Source organism: Manacus candei, unplaced genomic scaffold (genome assembly GCF_025592945.1).
Source record: "Manacus candei isolate 608988 ecotype Guabito, Panama unplaced genomic scaffold, ASM2559294v1 h1tg000033l, whole genome shotgun sequence".
Lineage (NCBI taxonomy): Eukaryota > Metazoa > Chordata > Aves > Passeriformes > Pipridae > Manacus > Manacus candei.
The window spans coordinates 8892355-8915993 of NW_026138081.1; the positions used below are offsets into that span (position 1 = coordinate 8892355).

General features: G+C 38.8%; 2 protein-coding genes across 3 annotated transcripts; one reads left to right on the plus strand and one right to left on the minus strand.

Annotated features, from left to right (window-relative positions):
• The first annotated feature begins 58 nt into the window (after positions 1 to 58).
• NDUFAF1 (NADH:ubiquinone oxidoreductase complex assembly factor 1) lies at positions 59 to 8506 on the plus strand. The gene is made up of 5 exons (XM_051791885.1): positions 59 to 315; positions 1676 to 2290; positions 4030 to 4215; positions 5452 to 5526; positions 8065 to 8506. The coding sequence occupies exons 2-5, from the start codon at positions 1793 to 1795 to the stop codon at positions 8203 to 8205; spliced, it is 900 nt and encodes a 299-aa protein (XP_051647845.1). The 5' UTR covers positions 59 to 315; positions 1676 to 1792; the 3' UTR covers positions 8206 to 8506.
• Positions 8264 to 23575, minus strand: NUSAP1 (nucleolar and spindle associated protein 1). 2 transcript variants are annotated; one of them, XM_051791875.1, is made up of 11 exons: positions 23429 to 23575; positions 22073 to 22132; positions 20846 to 21034; positions 19647 to 19821; positions 17800 to 17889; positions 17001 to 17113; positions 15020 to 15207; positions 12774 to 12940; positions 11680 to 11790; positions 10985 to 11096; positions 8264 to 10514 (listed from the first exon to the last, which is right to left on the minus strand). In XM_051791875.1, exons 1-11 carry the CDS (start codon positions 23519 to 23521, stop codon positions 10427 to 10429), a joined length of 1386 nt encoding a protein of 461 aa, XP_051647835.1. In that variant the 5' UTR covers positions 23522 to 23575; the 3' UTR covers positions 8264 to 10426. The 2 variants fall into 2 exon arrangements, with proteins under 2 accessions (XP_051647835.1, XP_051647834.1); XM_051791874.1 differs by having other exon boundaries at positions 12762 to 12940.
• Between the last annotated feature and the right edge of the window lie 64 nt (positions 23576 to 23639).

Here is a 23639-nt window from a genome sequence, read left to right on the forward strand (position 1 = left end):
GCGCGGCCTGCGGGGCGGGGCCGGGGCGGGGCCAGGGCGGGGCTGCCGCCGCTCTCCCCGCGCGGAGCTGCGAGCTGTGCCCGTGCCTCGGTCCGCGGCCGCTCCTGTGGCGCCCGGAGACCCGCGGAGGGAAGGCACCGCGGGAGGACATCGCGCCAAGGATCGCGCCAAGGATCGCGCCAAGGATCGCACCGCGGCCGCCGGAGCAGGCGGAACATCAGCGGCTGCGGCCGCCACTGGCGGCGGAACAGAAGCGGCGCGGTGCGCGTTCCGCCGCGGGCCCGGGAGCAGCGGACCCGCCGGGGTGGCGGAAAGGTGAGGCGGCGGCGGTGCGGGGTCTGTCGGTCATGAAGCGGGAGGGGCCGAGGCGGCCGCTCTGCGGGGACAGGCCGCGGCCACTGGTGTCCCTGTGCCGGCCTCGCCCCTGCCCGCCGCGGTCGGGAGAGTGGGCGGGATCACTCCCGGTGCTCGGGCCGCGGCTGAAGCCGAGGCGTCGCACTGCCGGGCGGTGGGTCGTGGTGGCGCTTCACCGGCGAGCTGCTGAAGACTTGTCATAGGTGGGCAAGTCTTCAGCAAAAGTAAAGGCAAAAGGTAAAATGTATTAAAATTCGCCTCCTTGATACTCGGGGGAAACAAGGAGAGCAGCCAGGGTTTCCTGTTCGGGAACTTTTCTCCAGTCTTCCCGAATGCGTGATGGAGCGAAATGTGAATTCCTTCACTGCAGCTTTAGCCCACAGTGCACAACATAAGTGGAGTGTGAGAACAGCAATAGTGGATTTTACCGTGGGTAAAGGGAGGCATGTAGCAAATATATATGCGGAATGCCAGTATATGTGGGGTTCTCCATTCTTAAAAGCTCAGAGAAATTGAACACATTTGACGTAATTTTTGGATTTATTCTGTGGCATTAAAAAAATAAAAGAAAAACCAAAAACCTGTCTAACTTTATGAGTCAGAGGTAACAGCCTCTGTACAGAGCATTGAATGTTGAGGCTCTTCTTTATGAATTAGAGAATAGCAATGTTGCATAGCTGTTCCTACCAACAGTGATACAGGGAGAACAAAAGAGAAGATTTTCAGAATTTTTCCAAAGCTTTATTTAAAAAGCCGCCTTATTGATTTGCAGTCTTTCATGCTCATTTTTTCAGTCTTGGCAATCGTCTCTGTACATTGATGGGGGCAAGGAGCTGGATGAGGCATGTAGGATGGCTGCTGCAGGACTTCTTATCTGAGAAGTCTTGTCATCTGACTGTTAAATGAGACTGTCATTCTGGTGGCAGCAGGGTCTGCCTGTTGTGAATTTGTGGGTTTCTTGCAGGGGATAATACTTTGTCTATCAGCTTTTAGAAACCTTCTTGGATTGCTTTTGCTGATGTTGCTCACGACACCTGAACTTATTTACAGTGGAAGAGAAGAACAGGAATTATTTTTTTTTTATTTTCAGTTTTATTTGAAGTGTTTTACCTGGGTTTTCTTATTTGCCTAGGCATTGTGGGAGGAGGGTGGAAGTCAGGAAATAAACTAGAACTCTGAGGAAGTGTAATTATTGATGGTTTTTTTCATTCCTTTTTCCAATGACTTAGATTTCTAGTTAACGCCAAATTTAAAAATTAAACCATTTCACAAAGCATCCTATATGCAATTTTTTTTAACCTTTTCTTTTTTTGTATTAAAGGCGAAGCTCAGCTACAGTAACTACAGTAAGACAGCTCTGGATTTTGTTCTTTGTTCTTAAATTCATTTGCAACCCAATAATTGCCTTACTGGAAGTGAATTCTTCGGGTTTACCAATATGACTATGATGTTGCTGAACAGTGCTTCCTTACGTGGTGGATGCTGCAGGCACGAAACTTTGCTCCAGTTGCTTGGACCTCTCCTGAGCCATTCAAAATTGTACAGCAGCTACAGGAGGCCAGGGGCAGAGCCTGAGAAAAAAACATTGTGGCAGAATGCTGATTTCAACTTTAAGAAGGGTTTTGATGTCTTAAAGACTCAGCTAAGCTTACTGAAGGAGGAAACCCAAAATCACTTAATAGGACCTGAAGGCCGTCCATTAAGTCAGTACATGTTGGAACAGACGAGGGTGTTGTGGCAGTTTCGGAGCCAAGAAGATTTAAATAAATGGGTTATTTCCTCTGATGTAGAGATTGGAGGGAAAAGTGAAGTTTACCTCAAATTGGGTAGGAATAACCAGGGTGCTCTGCTGTACGGAACCCTCAATACGGAAGCACCTCGTGATGGGGAGACAAAATACAGTGGATATTGTAGTATGAGAGCTAAACCACGACTGGTAAGTACAGCTCCATGTTTGCACAGCTTTGTTACCGAATCTGAGGGCATGTTTGTGTAATCCCTGTGATAGCAAGTAGCCTGCTGTTTACTGCAGTTGAAACTGCTCACTTTCAGGAGTATTAGATATTCTTTCAGGGATGTCATTGCTGCTGTATTCTTTGACCTGGAAGGAATGTAAAATTTTTCTTGGATTTCGTTTTCCTTTCTTAGAAAAGGAATAATATGTGTTTGATCATTTACTTATATGCCATAGAAGGACCTGTTTGCAGCATCCTTGCAAATAGAGAATCTATAATTGTAGAATCATTAAGGTTGGAAAGGACCTCCAAGATCACTGAGCCTAAATGAATCTTTATATCCAGAATTGGTATGATTAAATTAGATGTCTCTTTAAATTTGAAGTTAATTGAATGTGTCATAAGCAAAAAATTTCTGCACTTTGACTTGGTCTCTTCGTCAAACTTGGTTAGGGTGAGCAAACTCATCTTTTTTTCTCACAGGAACAGAAAAGAATGCTTTGAACGGAACTTTTAAAGGTCTGCCTCCTACTGTACATCAGAAAAAGGGAGATACAGATCTTTGATAGCTCAGAATTGAGCAAAATAGAACCAGAAATGGATGTGCTTGTTATTGACACTGCTTGTTTCATTCCTTATTTCTAAGTACCTTTAAAACAGAAGAAAACCAATTAAAATGGTGACAGTGGGTCAGATGAGTGGAACAACAAGTGGAATCTTGTCTGAATTAAATTCTCATGACTGCTACTGATTTGTGCAAATGTGACCTCCTAATTCTGAAGTAGTGAAGTGTATCAGTCCATCTTTATAAGGCAGTTTGAAATTGGAGGGTGAAAATATAAATACAAAGACTCTTCTTTATTTAAGTAGAAAGGCTAAAAACTGTCAAAACCATAAAATCAAATAGCTACAGACCTTGTATTAATATATTGATGATCTAGTCATACTGTTACCTACAAGATGAGTTAGTAGAAGGATAGTCAATATATAACCCATAGTAGTGCTGTAAAATAAAGGGGAAACATCTGAATTTTTGGTGCTACTTTTGACTTCATTTAAGCAATTCTGGTCAAGAATAACCCTGACCTTTGCTCTAAGTGACCTCAGTGTAACTCTCTTGGATCTGCCTGTATGCAAATGGCAACAAAGATGCAGATCTCTGGAAAAAATGCAGTTGAGAATTAGACATGCTGGCAGTTGGTATCATTTTGCACAATTAATGAAAAAAAAGTGTTGGAAAACATTAAATGCTCCCAGTGCTTATGTTAGTCTTCAATTGGGAGGTTATTACAGGGGATAAATTATCCCACTTCTTCAATTTCCTGTCATCATCTCTGAATAATCTAGAACTGACCACAGAATATTAAACTTAATGAACTACATTAAACTTAATGAACTATGTAACTACTGATCCATCACTATAGCATTTGTATACTTGCCTGGTGGGGAATTCAGTCCTAGGAAGGTCTGATTTCCGATACTTAAAAGATTGTGGCTTATAATTGAAAGCATTAGTCCTCAGGGTGGTAATATTGCAATTTGTGGGCTCTCTAATACAGTGCTGAAGGAAATCAAGTGAGCTCAGCATCCAGTGTGATGAAAGAATAATCTAAAATTTTCATAATAATGAGGGCAGTGGTCAAAGCAACAGTGCTCTATTCTTCATAATAAACGTTTCCCTTTCTAAGGAGAAATAATTCTATTTATTAATAATTTGTAGGGATCTTTTAGAAGGAAGAAGTATTATGACTGGTCAAACTTCAACAGTTTGTATTTACGTGTCCGTGGTGATGGCAGACCTTGGATGGTGAACATTTATACAGACCCTTACTTCTCTCATCAGAAGGATGACCTCTACAACTACTTCATGTTCACCCGAGGAGGCCCATACTGGGAGGAAATAAAGGTAAACTGATGAGTCTTTCAAACTAATGAGACTGTCTTGGGGTCCTGGCCGAAATACTGTGGAAGGGGAATTCTTTCCACAGTCACAGTTTATTTCTATTGCTGTCCATTCAGTGTATTTGTTATACAACAGATACGTGCTTTTGGCTTGGAAGTTCCCAAAATTGGATTGTGGGAGGGCCTGCTGTGTCAATTGTATTAAAGATTTCATCCACTATATGTTCGCTTAAATGCCTGCTGTTGGCTATTACTGAAGTATTAGGATAGATATAGCAGTTGAAGCTTAGCAGGTGTTGCCATGAATATTCTCTGTGATAACCCTTTTATCAATAATACAAATGGGCATAGGCTGGTGTAGGATTTGTTCCCTGTGACAGGATTTGCCTAATCCGCAGCCTTGCTGGAGTCAATCAGATACTCAGAGGTGTGGTTTGTCATTTGTGACCCTTGAACCTGTGACCCTTGAATCTGTGACACAAAATAATATTTTTAAAAAGTGTGAGTTGCAGCTCTTTTCTGATGCAACTTGGGGACCTTTCATAATTGGCTGATGACAATGATAAGGAGGTTTGCACATCCTTACGAATTGGCTTTGAGTGCTTTATAATACCATTGTCCAAACATACGGGAACAGCCCACTGTTTCACGGATGAGGAGTCAGGAGGATGAAAGTCAGTGTGTCATTGCTGGCTTGGTTGTTTTCCTCTCACCCTCACCAGCCAGCCCTCCTTTCTTGCTCCCACTGCATTCAAAGTAATTTCTACATTATTCTGAATTGCTTTGCTGGAGTACTGATGTCTCAGTATGAAGTTTGCACTATGAAATCCACAGCCTGGGTACACAGGAGCTGCCAATGTGCACACATGCCAGACTTTTCGATAATTTCTGGTTTATGTTGACATGTTATTGGAAGGAGATATTCTCCTTTACATCTCCAAGGAGATGTAAACAGCCACCTTCTGTGCTGTAGCCCCTCATTGTGTCCTGACAGGGTAACACCCTGCTCGATGGCTACAGCCACTGCAGAACAGGATGGCCCGGCGCTGGCTGCGACTGGCCGTTTGAGAGTTAATGTTGGCACGTTTCTTTGTGCCAGTTTTATCCACCCAACTAATGCTGATACCAGCTGCAGCAGTGTTTTGTTTTTTTTTTTTTTAACTAAGGCTTTTTTATTTCCTTGAGTTTCTGTTTTATATACTGGTGACACTAAAGTCTTGTTTTGTTGTGTGTCTGTCAGATTCCGTTCTCCAAATTCTTTCTCTCCAGTCGGGGAAGAATCCAGGATAGCCAGCATCCTATCTGGCTAGACAAGGCAAGTTTTCTATAAGTTTTCTCTGTCTGAAATTTCATTTGAAAAGGCAGTATGAGGAACACACAACTGCTCTGTAAGAAACTCAGAACTTCCTTTAAGATCATATTGACATGATATAGATAATGTAAAAATCCTTCAATATTTCTGAATTTAAAATTGAAGGGCCTCTTCTTCTTATAAGGTATTTTCTTGTGTGCTTGCCTTTGCACTTAAATTATCCTACTTTGTGATAGCAGTGTCAGTTTACTTCATAGGTGCTCAAAAAATATTTTAAGAAGATTTATATAACCAAGAAACAACTCACAATGCACTTAGCTTTTCAACAATTTTTTTGTGTGTGTGTGTGTGTGTTTAGTGATCAAAGTGACTAAGCAATCTCAAATACTGGTTGGCACGGTACTGCCAAAAATAGTAGAAGTATCATAAATTTTCTTTATGATACAGAAGACTGTCAAGGATAACATATTGTGGTATCATTTATCTGAGGATGTACTTTATCAGTGACCTTGACATGAACCGTAAACTGATGTGTTTATAGGCTATTTTGGGGTTTTTTTCAGGCTTTCTAGTCTAAGTAAATGCGTTGAGTATTTTTATTTATTTCTCAAAATGGGTAGACTGATTCAGAGGAAACATGATGAAAAAATTGTTTCTGAATCTTTTTTTTCTTTTAAAATTCAGTGACCCTCCTGTATGTAATTGAGGGCAGCTTAATACCCAGTGACCACCAAAAGGGAAACAAACAATGTTAGAAATATATATGGGAAGAAAATAAAAGGGCCATTACTTGAATCAGTGTTAGTCACCTGAAATAGTGCATTCAGTTCCTAATTGCCTTAATGAAAAAAACCAAAAAAATTTGGGGGTAATTCAGTGATAGACAGCATGAAAACAATCTGCTTTAAAACAGAAGTTGAGGCTGTAGAAAGCAAGTATGAATGATCTGAGACGGTAGATCAGCTACAAGATAAAAATATGCATTATGGAAGAAAGTTGTTATAAAAGGCCTATGTTTAAATATGGCCACTGAAGAATTTGTCAGTATTTGAAATATACAGTCATTCAAAGTGGTAAATGAAAACATAGGGTTGTATATGGGGTGTTTAAAAATATTTACTAGGAGTTAAAGGGACTAAACAATACTTGATCTAAGCATCCTACACTTTATTTTTGTTCATGGTTCTTATGCATAGTATTTCACAGTAAAAATTATGCACTTGCAGTGTAATTTTACACACATATTTTAAAGAAACCCAGAAAGCAAGGAAGCAAGGTGACGGCAATTTATGAAATCGTGATGTCTTGGTCACACACAGAATCCCACAGAATATTTGGAGTTGGAAGGGATTCATAAGGATCATGGAGTCCAACTCTTAAGTGAATTGCCCTCAGGGTATTACTATATGTTTTCCTAGGAACCAGGGAAGGCAGGAAATAATTGTTAAATAGGAATAAGAAAGCAGGGAACAGCCAAGGTATCTAGGGCTTGCAAAGGAATAGATTCTTCAGATCAAAGAGTTTAGGTGCCTCCAGTAGTCATCTGCAATGTGAATTGGAAAGATGGAGCTTTAAAAACTCTCCAGGCTTCAGAAGCCAAGAGGCTGTTTGTAGAGTTGGCTAGGAGGGTAGAATTTAAAGCATTAGAATAGTCCAAGAGGAATATCAATGCATTTATTTAGTTTTGTTCTATTGTTTATTTGACATACATTTGCAGTATATGTTTAGACTTGGACAATTATTCATCTGACACAACATTATTTTCCTGAACGTACAGCAGTTCTTAAAATCATGGCACTGCTCAGACCTGCACTTCTAGCAGGGCTTCAGGGCAGCTCGAGTTCAGGAGGTGGCCTGCACTGGTGACTCAATTTACCATAGAACTGTTAACACTGGAGTCTCTGAAAAGTGTTTCATAACTGAAACACTGAGGGACCTGAGTGTTTCTCATAACTGAAAGACCTGAGGGAGCTTTTGGGCAAGCCACAGGCTAATAGAAATCATGCCTGAGCCACACAGATTTTTATGGAAGTTACTGCAGTTAGAATAATTCTATTTTTTTAAATGGGAATATTGGTAGAGAACATTAGGGAAAGGAATAAACAATGTTCTTATTTTTAAGAACATTATTCTAATTGGGAAACAGTGGGTAAGAACCTTGTGTTACTATTAAACTCAGTATTTAAGTTTCATGCTTTTTAAAACATCTGGTTTAGTACGATCCTTTCTGTCCTTAATTAGATCTTTATCTTTCCAACTCACAAAAGAATTGTACCTGACTTTATAAGAAAATGTGTTTATAAACCCAATCATGATGAAACTGGCCATACACAGCAGTAGAAAGACAAATGTGAATCCATTTCCTACAGGAGTCTGTATTAAAATTGGGGAAGTGTTCAAGCCTTAAGAAAGGCTGTTGCATTTTGAACAAATACCAGTTTAAAATAAATGGCCAGGACTTGTTTGTAAAGTATAAAGTGAGAGGTACAATTGAGTTTGACTGTAACATTATAAATACTGTTCTATGTATCTTTTAATTAGATTAGTACCCTTGGATTCACAATCGGAGATAAAGTAGATGGTCCATTCCAGCTGGAGATAGATTTTATTGGCTTGTTAAATGACAGAGCTCATACAGAAGAATTTGCCTATGAAATGTATGACAAGAATACTCCAGTCTAAGGTGGGCTGGTCTCCTTTGGGACGTTCTTCAGATATTTGGTTCATTTTTATAAAATACTTCTTAACATGTGGCTTATAACAACTTGAAGATCCTCTGTAAACTTTAAAGAGATAAGTGCCTGAAGTGTGACACCACTGGCATCTTGAAGCTTCCAAATACAGAATCCTGGAAAGACTGCACAGACATTTACTGCACATAGCCTGAGGGGAGTTGTGATGTGTTCTTACGAAGTAGTAACTCTTCCCTGGGTAAGTTCTAGCTTCCGTCCTGACCCTTACTAAAATAAAAAGTATTTCATGAGTTTGTTGCAGTTATTTTTTTGTACACCACTTTCATTTTATACATTACATGGTTTGTTGACAGTTGTAAAACACTTGAACCTGCTAGTTTTAAACCAAAAAAAAGTCTGATGAGAATTTATCCCCTGAGGACTGGTGCTTAAGTGTGACTCAGCTGCTGAAATTTACAAACAGCAGCACCAAGAAGTGGAAAAGACTGAAGTATTGCAACCTTTAGCTTTGACTCCTCTGGGTAGCTAAAAAAAGAAAAATCTGCTGCTGCCAAGATTGAAACAGTAGCTATGCAGCAGGCTTGGGTTTTCCTTTAGAGCTCATGAGGATAATCCTACAGCCAGCGTTACAGAGCTAAGGTTGTTGGAGAGAAGTAATGCTCTAAGGGAAGGTTGGGAGGAGATCCCCAGCACTGTCTGCTCCCTGAGGAGTCACAGCTTGGCTTGAGTAGCACCATTACAGGGCAGAGCAGCTCACACTTCTGATATGTGCAATTAGCCTAGCTCACCTGTGGTGCAAGAAGTCACAGCCTCAGCTGCTGGCACAGAAGCTCAATACCTCCCTTTTTCCGAGAAGTCTAATTTTCAGTAATTCAAGAAACACTTTACAAAGTAAGTGCTGAATGGTCTTGTTTCAGCTGTCACAAATTTAGTCTAACCAAGCACTGACCTTCTCCACCAGGACCTTTTTGAAATATACTTTACAAATATTAAATGTACCTGTGTTTTATATGGGAGTGACCACAATAAAGCAAGCTGAAACAATATCTTGTACTATCATTTTCCTTTTGCACAGAATTCAACAGCTTAAGTGCAAAAGAGGAGCGAGGGTTATTATTTCTAAAGATACCAGACCAAACATGCTTTCATGAAGTGGTAGGCAGGCTGGTTGGTAAGGAAAACATGACACAATAAAAGACATGGAGTAGTAAATACAAGTGTGAACAAAACTACTGCTACACTAAGGAAGCAGGTATAGATAGTACACTAGATGATAAAACCATTGAAAACACGATATATACAAAATATTATTTTCTTCCCCATTAACTTCATTAAAAAAATTGCTTGTTCTTGACATTGCAACATATATTTGATAGGACATTAAATTCAGTGAAACATTTATTTGGTCAATATCTGAGATTACAACTGGTAAATTACTCTTTAAAAGTAAAAACAACAACTGCTTTTATATCTAAGGTATTGAATGTGCTTCAACACTACTACGATTTCTTTTAAGCATCACAGGGATGAAAAGCAAAAGAATTTTGTTAGCATTGCTATTTACTATAGAAAGGAACAAAACAACCTTAACTGTTCAAAGCATTCAGTTGGTAATTTGTAAATTCTCAGTTGCGACTTTTTTAAAAATAAGATAGCTTATAATTACATTATGCTGCAAGCTTTTAGTTTTCCAGAGAGCTTGCATATTTTTCTTCTCTTTGAAATTCTCTACTATGCCATAACCATGCAATTAGAAATGCTGAATAATTGCTGTAACTTTTAGAGAATTTAAGGATTGATATGGAGAATAGGTATCTCCAATTCCTGTAATTTACAAGTGGAACATTTTGATGCTTGCTATCCAAAGCCTGCATTCTAGCAGGCAACAAATGCATGCTGGTGCAGAAGTCTGTTCTGCAAGGAGGCTTCTTGAGCATCTTTTTTTCACTTACGTTTTCTTCTTTAACATGTTCATTTAAATTAGTTGAAACACTATGAAGCAACAAGAGAGAGGTCTAAGCTCCTGAAAGTCTAGAACTCTCATCTCACTGGAGAAGTTGATCACAGAAATATTATGCTCAGATACAAGGTCTCATGAATTGCTCTCTGGATTCCACTAGCTGATAGCAACCTGAACCATACAGACAGCACAAATATTTACATGACAGGACCAGTATTTACAGTGATTTCTTAGATACTTCGTATTCATCCTAACACACAGATACTCCTCTACGGTTTCCAAGAGCCTGAGCCTTTTTCTTTTTTCTCTCTTGCTCATGTTTCTCACGCCTTTCTTCCCTAAAGGGGAAAAAGAAAAGAGATGGACCATATCAAGTTATATTAAAGCTAGAGACACAAGCAACCAAAGGAATCTGAAACTGACTGGGGCTTAATACTATTTTTATCAGTGTGCTGCATTTACCATAGCTAGAGAGAACAGTACCATTTTGGACTGAACACACATTCAGGCAAATACTTCTTAGACATAAAGGTCTAACAGTCAAGGTAGCAACATGTCTGTTGCCAGCTTCTTCCAAGGTGAAGGTAAATCTCCAAACTCTAGAACTGATAACTTTCATGGAAAATAAAGTCTAACAAATTCAGAGCAGCCATCCTTGCTGGCCTTCCTGATATTGAACAGTCATTGGAAACAAAAATAGCTTTGATACAAAAGGATTGTTTCCTGCACTGTATATTTAAATCTCAAGAAGAATGAGTCATATTATTTTAGGTAACACTACTCATACAAAGACTAGTGGTGTACTAACCTTGTCTGGAGATGCGGCTGTTTGTAATCTTTCTTACGTGAAGAGATATTGCTACCACCAGACTTATTGAGGACAGTGTTTTCTTTGAATTCTCCCCACGGTTTTAGTCGTCCTACAATTTAGGGGCAAAAAGAGAAACTACTTTACTAGTTTAGTAACTGTGTGTTTAACTTCTTAACGTGAATTTTATCCTAGCTAGTCTGTTTTTCGCTGGTTGACTTGAAGATGAAATGCATTTTCAAGCTGCATTATCAGTTTCACCAGCCCATTCCCTACAAGTAGTCCTTCTAAAAGTAGAAAAAGATGACTGCACTTAGAAGTAGAACTCACCACACAGAGTTCAGCTTCTCAAATAGTGCACTTCAAAAAAAAAAAAAAGTCTAATTATGTAAGGAATGTGTCCTATTTCTTGTACATAACATCATTCAGTGGAACACAAGGATGCTTATTCTTGTATTGAAGGGCTTTTAGTCAAAGTCTTAATCTTCAGTAGCAAAGCTCTTGAAGCATATATTATGTAGAAATCTAACATCAGTCCACATACTGTGTGGGAATCCAGAGAGAAAGGAAAAGGGACAGGAAAAGAGACTATAAACTTTGGTATCACAATTTGTATCAATGCCTCCCTGAGTACTCCCTGCCAGCAGCTGAGTCTAAGGGGTGTGACCAACACGAGCTGCAAAGGATCGCAGTACCTTTATGTGGCTGATACCGAAGTGGCCTCGAGAGACTTGCTTTGAGATCAAATGTCTTTTTTGTGCTTGTGGGTTCTGCAGATTGAGCTCCAAACTTGAAGGGAGTGATAACTACAAAAGGCATCACAATATCGTTATTATAGTAACAAGAGAAATGCTGTACACACAAAGTTGGGAAGTGCCTGTGAAGACCATCTTACAATTATCAAGACCAAAGAGTCATTAAATGCTACTGTCTGCTACCTCTAACAATAGAATTGCACAAATACAGCTTGCCTGAAATAGGGAGTTTCCAGGTTTGGAGAGGGCAAGAGTTGCAGAGTACTAGCCCTTTTGGTATGATACTGTCCAAGAGCATATACAGCTTCATCTGTCTTGCTAATACTTCTGAGCAAATTGTGTTTTCTAGTCTCTATGTGGAACTGGGTGGCTTTTCACATTAAACAAAGAAGCATTCCTTTGGAACAGATCAGATCAGCATGGAGCTTTGTTTTCCCCTTAAAAACATTAATGTTGTTACAGAGCAAACCAAGAAGCTCTGGGTTCTTGGCCTGTGCCAATAGGCCAGTGATACTAAGGATATCAATGGCTAGATAGTGGAGCTGTGCTGGTGCAAAGATTCTTAGCAATCAGAAGACCTACAGTTTTTCTAAGTTTTAGTTTGGGAGTTAATCAGAGTTGCTGAGGCTGGTTGTCCTAAAACACAACTAAAAGCCTAAGGCATGCTAACTCCACAAGGAGAATGAGATCTCTGAGAAGGCATTGGGAACTCCTGTCACCACAGACAGGGTCTCCCTGTATCTGCAATATCAATCTTTTGCTATGTAGTCCCTAAAGGTCTAGAAGATTTTCTATCCTCTTTTCTATAGGTAGCCAGGTACCGTATGTTTACGTCTTGGCACCCAACCATTTTACTCAAGCCACTGGAAAACAAATGAAACAAAACACTGCAGTTTCTAAAGAATCAGTCATAAAATAGAGAATTAAATTAAGACCTGGGACTACATGACATTGTGTTATTAAAAATTTATATAATAATTCACTATGACAAAAGTCTTGATCTGAAAGAGCCAAATATTCACCATCCACTTTACCCTTTGGTGCAGCCAGATCATTATTTCCCTTGCTGTTTTTCTGACTTATTGGTTTGCAGTTCTTTTGAGTGTCAGGTGTGCAGATCTCCTGCATGTATGGAGACATTCGAGATGGAGTCTTGGTAAGAGAGCGTTTGTGCTCATTATCTTTTGTGGCTTCTGAGAACCTGAAAATAGTTAGAAATATGAAGACGAATTTAGTCACCTACAAGGAATGTAAGCAACATGCCAGAGTACAGAAAGTTCTGCATTCTGCTTTTCTTACATATATAAGATATTCTTGCATATATAAGATATTCACAGCTTATATATCAACTGCACTAAAATGCCTTCCTGGTATAACAGTTTTCAAGTTATGAGCCATCATCAATAGCAGTAAAGGATATTAGGAATTACAAAGAACTCGCTCGCTTGTTATTTTGGAGAGCAAATGTATTTGGATGCCATAAGATAGTAGATTTCTTCACCAATAGATATGATTTACTTTATATTTGGATTCTGTAGTAAAGCATTACATGTCACTATTGTTAGTTTTAAAATCTAAATTAAGAAAGAATATTAACAGAATGCTGCAACTCAAAGATCTACAAGATGAAGCTCAAAATTTTAGTCAGAACACACAAGTTACTTGCATTACCAAGATGCACATACATGCTGTGTGTATATGTGTATATACACATTTTTAATGTGTATGTGTAAATACATATGTATGTGTACACATATATATAAACACATAAAAGAAAATTCAAAATCTTGCATGCATGAAGTAACACCCTTATCAAAAAGGTACTGAGAATAAGCTAAAAGCCTGCAAGATTTGGAAAGACAGTGAGTATATGTTGAAGAAAGCTATGTTTTGTGGGCTAGCAAGTTTATGATGAAGTACAGCTTGCAAGATCCACCTCAGTGCATCTTTGGATCAATGGATTACATATTGCTAAGCATCAACGAGGGCTGCAGTGAAGACAAAGATCATCCAACAAGACACCAGAGGGGGAATGGTTACTTTTTTCATTTGTTGTTATTTACTGAAATCAAAAAGAGGACTTCTAAAGTAGAAACAAAGCTAGTAAGTTTATAAACTTGATTTTGACCTTTGAACAGCAAAAGGCCTGCATTCCAGTCACATAATTTTATGAGTTATCAATATTAGAAGTTGCATTATCTGACTTCACAATAACAACACCACATACACTTTATTCAGGGACAAAAAACCCCAGCAGCTATAACGTTAGCATGCAAAAGTTGAATAGTGAAGGTCATCAGAGAAATGGACAGTAACACAACCAAGACCTGAGAACAATCATGTGTTGTTAGCAAGGGAGAATGTCTAATCAGAACTTCAATCACTGTAGAAAGTTTAGTAAAATGATTAAGGTCAGAATTAGTATAATAGTTAAAAACCAACTAAGGAATAGTACAGACAAGGACTCACTAAAAAGAAAACCAAGCAAAAGGACATTTGTCAATGCACTACCATAAAGTCTGTCCTTTTGATTCCTTCTTTTAAAAGGTTTCTTGATTAAGACTTCAGTAAATTTTATTAGCTTATTAATAATTTTTCTGATAACAAGTTCATGAAACAAACATTAATAGAGAATTAGATTACTGTGGAGGAATAATGACATACACATGATGTTTTAAAAGGAAACGAGATAAGATAGTAGCATTGAGTATGAGTTCATTCATTTAGCAATTCCTCATGACTTACTAGTATGAACTTAGTTCCCATCTGCTAGAAACAATCTGTTTATAGTAGTCAATCACAAGACAATCCCTGTTGTGACAGTGAGAGGGAGGGGAAATAGAGGACAAAAGGAAGTGAAAATAGCTAAAAACCCCAAATGATGAGTCCATTGCAAGACTCACCTGGAGTACTGAATACAGTTCTGGTTAAGAAATCTCAAAGATAAATTAATTTAGATATAAGAGACACTGATAGGTTGTCTGACAAAATGGAAAACCTAACATGGTAAGAAAAATAATTTGCTTGCCTGGTTTAGCAAAATGGAAGCCGAGATGTGAGATTCTGCTATCAACAGACATAAAAACGAAGAAGGAAGATAGTAACAGCACAGTAAGGCTTAAACCAGCCATAATGCTAGGCTGAAAGTTAGTAATCAGAATTAGTCTTGCACAGTTCATGTTTAGAATAGAAATAATATAGTAAAATAACAGTCAGTGATGATTATTTCATGTGTATTGTATCAAATGGCTTGCTGTTAGTTTTGTTTTGTTCTTTTTACCTGACATTCATTTTGGATGTTGAAAGAACAGAAGGATTAAATGAAGATTTCTGGGATAAAATACTCCGATTTGCAGCGTTCAGAGAATTGCGTGGTGAGCGCCGGAGGTTACCAGGAGTGCAGGTGGTAGAGAATCTACCTCTTGCAGGATTTGGGCTGAATAAAAGTGCTTTGCCACTGGTTCGTTTCTAGGGAAAAAAATCAAATAATGAGTTACCAGACTCTGCTAAAAATTTATCTGAAAAGCAGCCAAGAGGAAAATACACAGCGAATCATAAGCATAGCCTCTTCAGTTTTTTCCCTTTTATTTCTTTAAACGCATATTTTAAAGATAAATAGTTTTATTGTTTTTAAACTGATCCTGATCCGAAAACACATACTGTAGAACTGTTATATGGAGTTCCTTTTTCTGATGCTTTTAGGGGATGTTCAGCACCTGCCAACAGTAATCTGTCTCAAGTATGCATTGATACATGTATGCCATAAAGAAATGTAGTGCTCAGGAGTTTCAGTGTTACTGTTTTGATATGGACTTGGCAGTGCTAGGATAATGGTTGGAGTCGACAATCTTAAAGGTCTTTTCCAACCTGAACAATTCCATATCCATTGACATATTTATATATTCATTACTGTCACTTCTCTAGGGTCTGCCGCACTTGCAAGAGGTCCTGTTAGCAGCTTTGACCCATGTGAAGGTTAAATGTAAGAAGTGAGTGTCAGGGACACTAAGAACAATATATATTGCATATATTTCAAAGGAGAGTTATATGCAGCCATTGGACAATAGTTCTTTAAGGCACAAAGAAAAAATGAATATTTAATTCCTGCTCTTTGAAAGACAGCCTATCCCCTTGAGTTCCACAGCAATTCAAACAGTTGTAAACAAAAGCTCCAGATCTTCCACAGAAGTAGTTGTGACATAATTATTTTAACTCAAACAAGTTATTTGTTGATTCCTATAGCTATACACTGTTAATATATAAAAAGTTATATGTATTTGAAGTGCTGAGGCCTGAACAACAGGCCCTGAGCCAGAGCTGATGTCTAGATGAACCTTCCAACCTAATGTTATATTTAGTTATGTATCTGCTTATTAGCCAAAATTCTGTATAATCATTAGTAAAACACATAGTATGATAAGACTACATCTGCGTAGACATGTATGCTTGTTAGTAAGACATATAGGTATCTGCTTATTAGTGAAGATTTCTATCTATTCATTAATGAAATATGAATCTATCTATCTATGCTTCTGAATTTAGAGACTCGTCAAGGCCGTGGAAGTAGATGGCTGGCCTTGTTCAACATTAAATAGTACAAATTGACTCCCTTGATTTTTCTCTGAGCCCTGGCCAGGCTTTGGATAAAACCCCAGGAGAGAAGAAATTCAGATGTTTTTCCACACTAAGCAGTGATGTAAGCATGTTTGTTTACCAGTATAAAAGCTTTTTTCACGAGCCCTTTTCACAGTGAAGATGGAAGCCTCACCTACGAGTAGATGCACTGCGTAGGATTTCCCATTTACCGGGAGTGGTTCTCCGACCCTTTGCTGCAATTGGGGCTCCCCAGCTGACATGTGGATCTGGATGATGTTGCATTAAAGGGTAACTGGTGATGTATCTTTCTTAATCACTATGGACACTCTTGGTAGTAATGATCAGGTGCATTGCCAAGCTTATCCTTTTGTAATTCTTTGCTGTTTTGAACTATAGTAAATTTATACACTTGTTCTTTAGAGTTCGTGTCTGTGTCTCTTATGCTGTCTCTTGTCTCTTGGCAAAACAATGTTATATACAAATAACTATATATAATTAGTTATATAGAACTAAGTTAAATTTCATTCCTCATAACATTCTGCTGTTTGTTCACGTGACCAGATACTTACTGCTCTAAAGCGACTAAGACAGAGAGAGTCTTACAGAGAGGCCCTGGAAATAAATGAATATGGGAACAACAGATATCTTCCTCTGTTATCAGTTACCTTGACTGTGCTGAGCAAAATGGTACAGTTTTCATGCCTTTTTTTTTTTCTCTCCATGTAGTCAGCAATAGATTCCAAGTTCTTGAAGTGAGCCTCGTGCAACTTTTTAAAGTCTAAGAAAGAAGATTCACAGATCTAATATGCTCTAAGGAAGTTTAATACTTAATAGGAGAATTTTGCAACACCTATTGTTAAGGCCTCAAAGAAAAAGTATCCCTCTGCATACACACCTGGCCAAACAGAATGAAAAAGAACCCATTTCACCAGCTATGTGACCAGTTACTTGGTGCATGCTCCAGAGAATGATAGAATCACAGAACGGTTTTGGTTGGAAGAGACCTTTAAAGATCATCTAACCCCCAAATTCTGCAGTTAAAGAGAACAGTAAGTACTTCTAAATTTAAACTAATGAATGCATTTTAAGAAGTGATGAAAACAAGCTAATACATAGTAATACAGCAGAACAGTAGTTTTTATAAAGTGAAAAATAAACAAGCAGGAGTAATAGCATGTCTTCCTGCTCTTTGAAAATCATTAATGCAAGTATTATATCCAAAAGTCATCAAAATGTTCAATAACAGTTTTATAATATACATGCCAGTCATTTACTACTTTGAATTTACAAGTTGGAATAAGTACCTTAAAATGTAACCTTTGGGAAATTTTTTGTTTGATTTTTAAAGAGAGGATGTTCTCTTCTTTGAGCAAAAATAGAAATCTGAGTTATAAAAAACTAAGTCAAGTCTCCCTTTACACACATTAAAACACATCTGTTTCTAAAGATGGTAGGTTATCTTACTTGGTGTAGTAGCTTTCATCCCTGTTTTTGCAGACCTAAATGCATGGCCTACAGATAAAGGGGTCTTCCCTCCTGCATGATGAGCATCACCTGGTACAGTAAGATTGAACAAAATCATTAGAACTCCTGGAAAACATTTTAAAGTCATCACAATGGTTTTAAAAGAATTTGTTCCAAAACACACCTTATCTCCTCAAAGTGGGTTCAGGTTTTGAGAAATAAAAAGAGCTGGAATATGTCTTAAGTCTCTCCAAAGTGTTTTAATTGGTTTGTCAGTAATAGCATATCTTGACAAACTACAAGCCCAGCATGAATCTTACAGTCCTGTGAGGTTAGTATCTTATGACAATAAAGTATTTTACAGTGAAAGTTAAAAAGAGAACTGTGCTTGTGGTAAGCAAAAGCAACTTTTAAATTCACAGGCCTTCATCTGTGGTTTTTAAATGTTGATAATAAAGAAGAAATACCTTTTGCCCAGATTTTCTGCCACTGCCTTATATACATACAGAGAGTCTGAGTTCTTTTTTTTTCTCTCTGCTCTCAAGTATATTATTAAGCTCATGTTCACATTTTAGTGATTAATTTAAAAAAAAAATAAATAATCAGGTAAAGACTTCACATCAAGTTCAGCATTTGCATATAAAAAGCAAACATTTGTTTTTCTGTTCCTTCACATCTCCCCTTAAAAGTAAACATGGATGACCCTAATATATTGAAAGAAATCCTCATTAGAAGAAAATAATGGGGTGTTGTTGAAAATAATTGTTGAAAAATCACCTTATTAACATTAAATGCAGACATAGTATTCGCCTGTAACAACTCTTGCTCTGAAATTACTGGGAGAAAAACCCAAACCAAGCAAAGAAAACCACAAAAAAAACCCCAAAACACAACATAGAAAGTAGTACAGACACTTGTAACTACGTTTACAGGAAGATATGAGTACTGTACCAGCTGTCAGGATGAATGCTGCCTCAACCCAAGCATCCTCCACAATACTCTATTGCTTCTGTTTTTAAAAATAACCTTCATTGAAAATCCTACTAAGCTAGTTTCAAAATTATAGGTGGTCTCCCATAAGATTGTCCTTATAAATTCTACTGAACAGCAAGAATATCCATAATCCAGCTTACAGACTGTACACATAGCCTAACCAGAGCAATAAAGGTATATATATCTTACTTGACAGATCCACAATACCAATAAATTATCAGATTGATTAGACGAACTCATTTCTTCCTGTCAGCTGCATACACAATGGAGTGAGGGATAAATTAATTAATATTTGCAGTGGTATCATGTTTGAAGGACTAAAAAAACCACCAGATGGAAAAATGATGCACTGGAATATAGATACAGTTAGGTAGTTCAAACCAATTATAAAGGATTCTGTCTGTATGTTCTTTTCTACTAATTTTACTCCTGGGAAAAACAAGATAAAACTGTTCATCTCTAGGAAAAGATAAATGAAGCCTTAGGAAGCAAGCTCTCCTTTCCTTGCCAGCTGTTAAAGGAGCCAAGTAACAACCTCAGGGATATTCCAAAAGGCACTGATCCTTTCGGAAGTGCAAGACTCAAATGCACTCAGACCTTTCAGAACTCCTTCACTGAAATCATCAGGTCCAGAGTTCTGAAGTCAAAGCCAGCAGAATTGCTACAGTGCAGAATTTGTGGGTTTATGTAACAATATGTAGGAAAAAAACAGACATATTTTCTTCTGGTATCCCCAAATAAAGTACTAATCACCAGACATGCCACAAAAATCTTCATAACAAAATAAAATGTACTTTTTGGTTATTTTAAGTAGTACAAATTATTAAAGTTGCTTTTTTCAATTTTTTACTTACATTCATCTCCCCTGATTTTAGTAGAAGTCTTCTTGGCTTGTTTCTTCTGACCAGTACCCATCCCTGCATTCTCAATAGCCCTCTTTTTGGTTACTTGTTTCTTGTTTTGGAATACCTTCTGTCCCTTTTCATGCTCATCCTGAGGCACTTCGTTTTCTTTCATTTCAGAATGCACCTGCAATTTAAACATACTTCATTCAAAAAGTTTCTTCCAATTGTTTGTTCCTTTCTGTTCCAAAGAAAGGCTGCTTTTCTGAGAACACTGAATCAGGGGAACAGGTTGCCCAGTGAGTTGCATAGCCTCCATGTCAGGGGTTTTCAACATGAGATTCGATAAAGCCTTAAGCACTGTGGTCTAACCTTACAATTGAGTCTCTTTGGTTGGGAGACTAAGATTTTCTGAACTCCAACCTGAATTAACCTGTGAAATACTTACCCTGTTACTTCACAAACAGATATATTAGAAAGCTTTTACCTGCACAGCCCCAACATTTTAGTATAAAATTGCTTTTATTGACAAGAAATAATTATTCACAAGTAAAAATACATTCACTGGGTACGTTACTTTTCACTGTTGGAGCTTTGGTTACTGTACAATTTTCTAACACTCTTCATCTCTTCATTTCTCTCCTTAGGTCAGTAAAAGTCTTTCAGACACTTCTTAGTTTACCCACTCCTTGTAACTCTAGAGAAAAAGAATTCTACCTCCATCTCACCTTGAAACTTCCTCTCCCTCAGTCATACTACACTCACAATAAAAAAAAAATTGTGAAGTTTAGGCAATGGTGCAACTTCTGATTATTTTTTCTGTATTAAAAAAGTGAGAACAGCCTTATTTTAGATAAATTCTAAAACTATCTTAATATTCAGAATACTATGATGAACTAGGTAAAAGCACCCTTACATTCAAATAAAGTGCTTGGTATTGTATATTTCTTAGAGGAATTTATTTCCTTGAAGCAATGACTAGCAAGTAATGTCTGTTTATTATGGAATAGCACATAGTTAAGATAGAGAAAAGTCAGTGCTAGAAAGTACATAAGTCCAATACCAGAACATTGCATATGAAATTCTTATATATATATACACACACACATATATAAATGTATACCATCTCTAAATGGTGGTAAAAAAAAAAATCAAGTGTGTTTAAATTACGCTCAGAGGAAGGAGAGACAAAACCAAGCAATGCATGTCACCTCTTTCTCATCAGAAAGCACTGGGTTTTCTTCACTGGTATTAGTTTCCTCATGGAAGTTCCTCTTTTTTCTGGTTATTTTCTTTTCTTTGCAATATCTTTTTGTAATAAAACACACTGAATCAGGCACAATTTCCTGATTGCTCAGTTCATCCAATTTGATGGAAGCAGATGCACTCTTTTCAGGATCCTGTAGCAGAAAAATACTATAATGTTGTAGATATCTGACACAAACGTTTATTAGATACTCCAGGGACAGTTTCAATTTTATTATTGGAAAAAGTATTTCACACAGAGGAAAAACAGTAGCAAGCATGCCATTTAGCAGCATAGTAATCACCAAACTGGCAATATCTAGATTTCCCTAAACATCAAAGCTCATTGTTTGAGGACTCTCAAAATAAATTCTATGATTGTTTTATTATATTGTATTTTAATAAGATTATAAAAGCCTAATATTTCATATTTGAAAGCTAACTTGCATAATGCTGCAACCCTCCCAGACTTGTACAGTTGTGGAACACTCTTCACCAAAAATAATTTTTAGTAAGCTGACAAGGATTACAGCATTCCCTCAGACCTTTAAAGATTTTTAAAGGAAGCACTTAAAGGGAGATACATTTTAGAAAAAGCAGATGCTGAATTGTTTTTTATCAAAAACAAAAAACATCACCACACTCAACAGAATAATTCAGCTTACAAAAAAATTTAAAAAAAAAGTTAAGAAAATAATAGCTTAAGAAATGAATAAAGGAAATAGCACAACTCTATCACTTTCATTACAGTGTTAGTGTAAGTAAATCGTAATAAATGCAAAATGTTTTCCAATTACTATCTAGACATGCAAAATAAATAAAATATTTTTATATTTGGTACTGACTATTGTCTGGAGCTAAACAGACAAGAATTGAGATTTGTTCAATGGAAATTAGGTGTTAGTGTTTACAGAGACTAATTTTGTACCAATGCTGAAAAATGCATTATTAATTTTTGCACCATAAAGGAAAACAGCTTTAGGTCATATGGGAGGCCACTTCAAAACTAACATTAGCATACCTATTTCTATCAGTATATGAGTACATTGAGGTAAGGGCACTAAGAAGAAAAAGGTATTTCTATTACAGTTCACATCACGGTCAGAACCACCCTCCAGCACACACCCCATCCTACTGGTTATAAATTTAAGTTTATATATCTTAAAAACAATAGCTGATTTATCCTCTATTACCATATTTTCTTGTTCTGTTTCTTTGAAGTGTTGCTTCAATGATTCCAACAGTTTGTCTGCCTGGAGAGAAATCAAAGCAACTTATGAGCCTAATAGGCCATTAAGTCATCAAACAAAAACCTGCATAAACATAAACAGTGATCTATAAACTGATCAAACAAACAAGCAGAACATTTCCTGAATCCGATGGAATAAGGTGCCTAGGGCTTCATTCAAGGCAAATTAAGGAAAGTGCTTAAGGCCGCAGATATATCATCATGGCTGGGCTTCCCGAAGGAAGATTTGGGAAAGGCTCTATCCACATTTGTTACAAGCACGCTGGTGGCTAATTCTCCACCAAGACACAAAGGCAAATTTCCCTGACTAGGTTTCTTTCGGTCTGTCTGTTTTTCAGACAAGGTTAATTGTTCAAGGATGAATGAGACAGGTTGTTTTAACCAACACTGCACAGCTGAACATGAATTAAAATCATATTAAAGTTCTGTCTTGTCCATACTACATGCAAAGCATCTTTTGTCCCTTGCATACATTCAGCAGCAACAGCAATAACACAACAACAAAACCACGTCATTGATAATTCGGGCCACAAAAGGCTCTTAAACACCTAGCCGGAAAGATCAGCATAAAATCAAACCCGAACTAGGAGTTTAAGAGCAAAATATCCCAAAACTAAAACTCCAGGAAAAATTCTCAGTCAAGTCAGGACAACGAACTCCCTTGTCCACCGAAGCCGTGGATTTTCTTCAAGGTTTTGCTTCTCCCGTTGCTGGCAGCGCCTGCTGGGAGAGGCCAGGCCGTCCCGCGCGTACACCAGGCAGGATATCGGGGAGAGCTTCAACTTCTCTTCCTTAACCGTGGCTGGTAAACGCCCACACACGCTTCCCTCCCTGAGGGCGCCCTTCTGTCACTGCTCCCCCGACTCCGAATCGCAAATAAAACAACCAACTGACCACACCTACGCGCACCGAAGGGGGGGGCGGAGAAAGCAGGGGGACAGCGGCGAGAGAGGAGCAGCTGGGCCACCATCGGCCGGGGGCAGGAGAGGCGGGGCAGCCTCCCCTCCTCGGTGACTCCGGACGGCCAGAGCCCCGCGTCGCCCCCTCCCCGAGCCCCGCACGGGAGCGCACGGCCGGGCCGCTTCTCTCGGGACGCACCGCGCGGGCCAGACCGCCACTAGAGCCAGGAGGGGACGGCGGCTGCGGCCCCACACCGAGAGCACCGCCCGCGGGGACGGGCGAGACATTCGCTGCCCTGGGCTCACGGCCGGGCGGAGGGGGAACCTCATTACCCGGACCTTCCCCCGCCCACCCCTCGCTCTGCTCCCTGGCACCGCTCCCTCCCCGCTGCCCTACTCACGCGGAGGTTGGCCCTCAGGCCGACGGCCTTGGCAAGGCGCTGGAGCTCGACGTATTTCAGCGCCTCCAGGGTGCGGGGCGAGGCGAGCGGCATGGCTGCGGCACCCCCGGCCCGCACCGCGCGCCCAACCGACACTGCGCCCGCCCACCCTCGCCGTTCGAACTGCCCGCCGCGCCAGCCCATTGGCTGCGACAGGAAACGGGCCCCGGGG

Coding starts and splice junctions, on each gene's coding strand:
- NUSAP1 (XM_051791874.1), bottom strand. CDS start 23,521: ATGCCGCTCGCCTCGCCCCGCACCCTGGAGGCGCTGAAATACGTCGAG. Junction 11,097..11,679: donor TCGGTATCAGCCACATAAAG/GTACTGCGATCC, acceptor CCTAAATTGTAG/GACGACTAAAACCGTGGGGA. Junction 10,515..10,984: donor CAGCCGCATCTCCAGACAAG/GTTAGTACACCA, acceptor TTTCCCCTTTAG/GGAAGAAAGGCGTGAGAAAC.
- NDUFAF1 (XM_051791885.1), top strand. CDS start 1,793: ATGACTATGATGTTGCTGAACAGTGCTTCCTTACGTGGTGGATGCTGC. Junction 4,216..5,451: donor CATACTGGGAGGAAATAAAG/GTAAACTGATGA, acceptor TGTGTCTGTCAG/ATTCCGTTCTCCAAATTCTT. Junction 5,527..8,064: donor ATCCTATCTGGCTAGACAAG/GCAAGTTTTCTA, acceptor TCTTTTAATTAG/ATTAGTACCCTTGGATTCAC.